This window comes from Suillus plorans (genome assembly GCF_016647745.1).
Source record: "Suillus plorans strain S12 chromosome Unknown HD556scaffold_47, whole genome shotgun sequence".
NCBI classification, from domain to species: Eukaryota; Fungi; Basidiomycota; class Agaricomycetes; order Boletales; family Suillaceae; genus Suillus; species Suillus plorans.
In genome coordinates this window covers 368377-375105 of record NW_024537431.1, presented here as the reverse complement: position 1 = coordinate 375105, position 6729 = coordinate 368377, and the positions used below count along the sequence as shown (strand labels likewise).

General features: G+C 47.9%; 3 protein-coding genes across 3 annotated transcripts; all 3 read right to left on the bottom strand.

Moving 5' to 3' along the window:
* HD556DRAFT_682204 (uncharacterized protein) lies at nt 1-1212 on the bottom strand (the record flags this gene model as incomplete). The annotated part of the gene is made up of 3 exons (XM_041311295.1): nt 444-1212; nt 116-388; nt 1-62 (listed from the first exon to the last, which is right to left on the bottom strand). Coding segments are annotated over exons 1-3 (932 nt in total), but the record flags the coding sequence as incomplete, so codon positions are not given.
* A 2296-nt stretch (nt 1213-3508) lies between these two features.
* Nucleotides 3509-3743, bottom strand: HD556DRAFT_1488060 (uncharacterized protein; the record flags this gene model as incomplete). Its single annotated transcript, XM_041308752.1, has 2 exons — nt 3509-3640; nt 3697-3743. Coding segments are annotated over 2 exons (179 nt in total), but the record flags the coding sequence as incomplete, so codon positions are not given.
* Nucleotides 3744-4336: 593 nt separating this feature from the next.
* Nucleotides 4337-5321, bottom strand: HD556DRAFT_1241668 (uncharacterized protein; the record flags this gene model as incomplete). The annotated part of the gene is made up of 3 exons (XM_041298215.1): nt 4337-4825; nt 4878-5006; nt 5064-5321. Coding segments are annotated over 3 exons (876 nt in total), but the record flags the coding sequence as incomplete, so codon positions are not given.
* Between the last annotated feature and the right edge of the window lie 1408 nt (nt 5322-6729).

Sequence of the window (6729 nt, the reverse complement as noted above, 5' to 3'; positions counted from 1 at the left end):
TTGGAGCGAGTGCATTCGATGCTGCCACGGGCAGCGGCCAAGCGAGCAGATCTAGATTCGCGCTAACAAACGACGGTGAGTGCAGCACTTGGCTTCGCAACGAACATGTCCATACCTTGTGTCTTCCCGGGCGGAAATTATGATGCCGTTTCGTATCCGGGGGTTTCAGCTGAGGCGAGACGATCTGAGTTGGGATGCTGCCAAGAGAGGGCGTCGCGATCGTATGAGTCGAAGCGTCCACGAGAAGCGAAGCGTCGGTGGTCGTCAGGCGTCCGTCCTCCAGGGTGATTGGCTGGACTTGCGTCCGCTGAGAGGGTCCACTCCAGTCATCGATCGCGAGTGGTTTCGTGCCTTGCAATAGGTCGCCACTGGAACAGTCGCTGTCGTCCTACAAAGATTCAAACATTGAGCGATAAAAATGGGGAGACTGTGTGACTTTATACCTGGAGGATATTCCTTTCCTGAAGGTCCACGCCAGAGAAGTCCTTCATGAAGTCGTCATGATGATCGACGAGAGTCGTGTCAGAATCCATTGAGAGGCGCTTCGTGTTCGGAACCGGCGAAGTCGGCAGTATTGGCGTGCATAAAGTAGAACACGTATTAGATGGCTGAGTGCTGCAAGAGTCGTTTGCGATTAGATTCGGTGAAATTATTACGTCTGGCTGAGTGCTGCAAGAGTCGGTTGCGATTGATACGGACGGCGGAGTGCTACATGGTTCGGTTGCGATTGAAATTGAGTCTGCTGCAGTAGAGAAATCGGACACTTTGTTGCAAATGAGAGGCGCGTTGAGCTTGGCTAAATTGTGCTTCGGAGGGGGTTGACCATCTTTACTGAGGAGTATCCGGGCGGTCTCGTTGGAAGCTAGAACTAGTACCGCGACAGAAATACAGAATTCGGATATGACCAGGCCAGCGGTGACGTTCTCTGCTTCTTTGATGGCCTTGGACGTCCGATCCACCACAGTGTGTTTGAAAAAGAATGCTCCGAGGCACCCAGCGACGGTGACATGGGCGGCACCGTCGAAGATAGCGGAAATCATATTGTAAGGCGAGTTGAAGTTGAGAATGAGTAGTGAAGAAAGTAATGCACGTAAATCGAGGACGGGAAATGGGAGACGTATCTTGTAGTAGGCACGCTGTATTTATACTCTGTTATACCAGTTAAATCAGCACTGCCACGAAATAAACGAACTCGATCGCGACGCGCCTAGTCACGTGTATGAAAAATCACTTTATGTCAGCAGCCACCACCGCCAATCATGTAGCTGCCAATGTAGTCAAGTATTGGCGCAGGTTCCTGGACCATGACAAGTTACAACGCTGGGATTCTTGCGGTATGCGATCCCTCCGCATGTTGTTCATGTCTTCTAATTTGAGTTGTCTGTCGGAACTTTTTTTACGGCATTTTAATCGATTAAAATGGTCTAACGACGCGGACCCATTGCCATAGATTATGATCAAACAGTCAGCATTTTAATGAACCTCGCGCCATTTTAATGCACGTGAACATGATGATATAACGGGTATTTTAATAAGTATTAACCTAATATCAATGGGTATTTTAATGGTACCCACCGAGTATTAGTGGGCATTTTAATGGCGGCCCTGTGGTCTGAATGCACATTGTAAGGTTGTCAACTGAGGTCTTAATGTCGTGATAATCATTCCAGCAAGGTGGTGATGAATGTTCAACGCATATCAATTGTTATTGTGAGACAAATATTAATCTACATTATGATATGCATGGTGAAAACAGAAATGACTCCCCTCGCCTCCGTACTTGCCCGGACCATAAAGCCTGCTCATGACCAACAACCGACATAGAATAAGTGCGCTCTGGACACGCAAAAAAATGAGATCGAAAAGAGATAGGTAACACAAATAAAGCGCACCTTGAGTTGCTGGAGCAAAACGAGAGCAGCAAGAGTAACAGAGTGACGAGCACGCCTTGAGTTGCTAGAGCAAAACAAGAGCAGCAAGAGTAACAGAGTGACGAGCGCGCCTTGAGTCGCTGGAGCAAAACGAGAGCAGCAAGAGTAACAGGGTCTAAGTGATGATGCTTGGTGTGATGGGGGGCGCAACCGACTCTGGACAGGCAAAGAGATGAGATGGGAGGGAAACGGACAACATATAACAAAGCACACCTTGAGTCACCGGAGCAAAACGAGAGCAGCAAAGGTAACAGAGTGATGAGCGCGCTTTGAGTCGCTGGAGCAAAACGAGAGCAGCAAAAGTAATAGAGTGATGAGCACACCTTGAGTCGCTGGAGCAAAACAAGAGCAGCAAAGTAACAGACGGATGAGCGCGCCTTGAGTCGCTGGAGCAAAATGAGAGCAGCAGAAGTAACAGAGTGATGAGCGCACCTTGAGTCGCTGGAGCAAAATGAGAGCAGCAAAAGTCACAGAGTGATGACGGGGAGGTTGAAGGCACCAGAATTCTGGACATGCAGTCTAAAAAAGATGAAATGGATTCAGAAGGGAAACGGGCAATTTAAAATCAAGCGTACCTTGAGTTGCTGGAGCAAAATGAGAGCAGCAAAGGTTATGTTGGAGTGATGAAGGGGAGGCTGAAGGCACCAGGACCAGATGGGAACATGGACGTCGACATTGAGGAACAAAAGTGAGTTTGAATCGTCAACCTAAGCACTATCAATGATAAACTCAATGACATAAAATAAATTACCATGTTAGGAAATAATCATAGCAAAAGGGCTAAATTGGCGACAAACATGTATTACTATAGGCATCTGAATGGCCGCAAACTCATTGTAATGCAATATCCATGCAATCCTACTTTCTATGTTTGAATAATGGCTGAAATAAGGAGGAAGCTCACTATCGTCAGTGATTCAGATGGTGCTTGACGGAAAGCACATCGAGCTTGTCATGTGCTATTATGGGATACAGCAGGGCAAGAAGACTATGACCGCTTCAGATCTTATCAGTTAGTTCAAGACATATTGTTCTTATCTGCTTTGCTGTCGACTCACCGACTCTGGACAATGTGCAGATTTTTGAGGTGATGCATTTCTGTGCTGGCATTCCCATCATTCTTGCTGGCTGCAAGAACGAACTCAGACATGACCAACAAGTGATTGACGAGCTCAAGATGACGGACCAGAGACCTCTAGTGAGAGAACAAGATTGAGAGAGCCAACTACTAACACCGTGAAAATCTCGGCATGAACCCCATCTAGCGAGAGAACAAGATCGAGAGAGCCAACGACCACCAACGACTAGGGAATGACACAGGTGTACCCGTGGGTGTCGCAAGCATCACCCGCACCCGCACCCACACCCGCAGGTATACCCACACCCCATGGCGGGTGCGGGTCTCATGGTGGGTTGGTGGGTAGTATAGTGGGGTGTGGCACAACAGTGCCCGCATCGACTGTGTGGACAGACGAGTCCATGCTGCTGCGCCGCGAAGACGAAGAAGTACCTGCGCTTGTCGCACCAGAACCCGTTCTGAAACTGTCTCCTCCATAACGGAAGGAGTGCCAGGCATGTTAGATGCGCTTGGGGGCTTGGTGAGGGAGGAGTGCTGCGCACGAGCGTCGTGTCGAGAGCGCTTCCAAATAATATCGGATTTCATACTAATGGGACGAGCAGAGCCGTGAAGCTTATAGTAGAGGCCGCATCTGTATGTATATAAGAGATAGTACGAATATAGAAGGAACAACAAATGAGAACTTACGCGTTGCAAACGGTCTTGCCTTCATCGTCCTTCCTCCACAAAGGAGTTGCAACCAGGACTCACCACCTCCACACTCGACAAGTCCATACCCTTCACAACTAGTTGTTATTAGCAATCTTCACGATCTGTCCGAGCTTGAACTCGACCTTTCGCGCTGAAGGACAGCCTCCTACGACTGATAGAATTGGTGATGGGTTTGAGGCGCCAGTCTAAGAAGAGAGAATTTTGCCTGTAGCCGGTACACAAACAGGTCGTCGTTGGGGTTGGCATTGGGATGAAGGCACAGTGAGATTGCAAAAGCTGTACGAAGGAGCAACACATAGTACCCAAACACTCGGATTACAGTAGAGCTAGAATCTAGTGATTGTGTGATCAATCTTAATAGCATACTAGGGAGACAGAAGTATCATGCTACAGCGTGACGTGAGGAGCGCGAATAGTGGTAGAATCACTGGCCAACGTCTGACTCTTGGGCTTCCTCCTGCCCCTGGATGCCTTTGCCTGAGGTTTGGCAATAGTAACAAGCCCAATAGCTGGTGATACGTCCTCGCTCTGACCCTGGGCATCCACCAAAGTCTCTACACATGGTGCCATAGGAGTTGAAAAACACGGAGTTGAAATGGAAGGTTGTAGGCTAGTATCAACTTGAATGATAGGCCCGGGGCTGCGGCTTCGGACTGCGGGACTGCGGCTTTGGGTTGCGGGCTGCGGCTTCGAGTTGGGGAGCGTCAACGGCTGTCTTAGGTTGCAAGGTTGAAATGGTTGCAGCTGCAGCTGCAGTTACAGTCGGATGGATGTTAGCTGCCTGTACCGGCAAGTTAACATATTCCAATGAGTCTGAATCATCGTTTGAGTCTGAATCACTGGCATCCAGCGCGGCCATAACACGATCAAGTGATTCAGTGACTTGCTCCATGGTGCACTGAGTGTCATTGGATGGCTGCGTCTTGACGGTACCATCAAAGACGTATCCGTTGATTTGCTCGACGACCGATTTGATGCGCTGGTGGTTCCACTTAACAACGAAGAATTTCTTGACTGTCTGAAAGAGGGAGTGATACGCGATCGAGGAAATGGCACCAACTCCATCACCCGAGAATTCCTGGTCTGGGGACAGGATGAATATGATCTACAGGACATGATGAGTATCAGCTCAGTGTATATTCAAACTGGGACCCTACCGATGTGACGCTAAATGTGATCAGGCCAGGAGTGCAGCTTGTGAGCTTCCACATCTTAGCGTAGGAAGGTGGTCCGCCACGTGCTTTGGAATACAATGACATCTTTCCGCATACCGCAACCTTCATAGCCTTCAAAGCAACATATGAGTAGCCAGATCCGCTGTTACTAGTATAAACTGACCTTACCTTTGCGATGACTATCCAGTTCCTGAAGATTTTCTTCTCGTTCACGATATGATCGGGGTAAAGTATGGGCGCCTTGAAGATATCATAGGCCTTGCCTTGCCTGCTTCCCATCCGATCAGTCTGTGACCTGTGAGAGGGAAGTTCGGTCGTATTCGAAACGAAAAATTCATTGGGCATGTTGAAGATGCCGCCTGCAACAGTACGCAGGCTGTTTAGAAATGATGAGCGAGCTTGCTGCATTCCGCTCCCGAACTGATTGAAGTATTTATTATAATATTAAAGCCTTGAAGTGAGAAAAACTGCGCACCTGGTTGAAGAATGCATTTGTTCGCATCTGAGCGTGCAACGTGTGGTCAATGGACGCATAGAGTTCAGCAACGAGTGCATCCTTTGCTGTAGACTTCTTCGCATAACGATTTGGATTCGAGAAGTCGACTGCAGGATCAGGACAGTCTGTTTGAAAAATAACCTTGTCAGGGAGAAACATCTCGGTAGTTAATGCATATTTTTTCGCCAGGCTTAAAATGAGCTTGTCAACATCATTCGTCGTCGATGAGGCAGGAGCTGAGACAGCAGATTCTGATGCGGACAGTATCGCAGATGCTGTTTGCGACATTGACGATACCCTAGACGACAATGTTTGAGGGCGTTTACGAGAACGTTTCAGCTGTTGTGCAGCCAGAATGCCATTGCTCTCATTCAGAGATGCATTCCGCTGCTGGAGCTGCCCTTGTTGAAGCTGGAGATATTTGATATACTAATGTATTAACAAGTATGTTAGAATTTAGAATATGTGATACGAACAAAAGCACAAGCGTACCTGTTGGTAGTGTTCAATAGAGGCGCCACTGCTCGGTGGAGCCACAGGCTGACATTGGGTGCCTTCATCTGCCGAGTCTGAACCTGAATCAGAACTGAAGGATATCGAATTCGAACCAGAGTCAGACATTGAAGGGTGTTGAGAGGTGGGTCGTCGCAGGGTGTCAAGTCCGTCTCGCAGTCGGTGCCATTTTATGCAATCGTGTTGAGGCCATGAGGCTGCGACCAACAAAGTTAAATTGAACAGTAATTTACACGCGATGAGGACGTACATAATAATCATCGCAACATGTTGCAGGTCGATGTGTGATAGTACACGTTTCAAATCTACACATCAACACGTGGACGGATAAAGTCTTACGATTCAGAAATCATGAGGTCACTTACATATGTAAAATGAAGAATGTTTGACGAAAGGCTGTTTGTAATTGCCGTGCATGGAAAGGCCCATCAGAGCAGGCTGGACCTGGAAACCGACATAGACATTAGCACAGTTGATGGTCCACCAAAGTTGGGAAATAAGTTCCTTTGAAGAGCGTGTGCTCCAAGATACCCTTAACACCGCCTAGACATCAACATGGTAGTTGTTCGGTTGCCCGAGCTTTCCATCATGGCACTAAGACTCGCGCACCATAATGCGACAGCGGACTAGAGAAAACGCTTTCGACGAAGAGTATGATGATGGGGATTATGTCACGGAGTGGTGTATGGTATATCTATATGTTTTGTTAGTATATTTTCTTATACAAAGTTTACAGCTCACCAAATGTAGGTTTGAAGCGGCCGGTGCTATTTACGAAGTGGTTAAGATGAGGTGTGACTTTCTTGGATGTGAGTATGTGCGTGA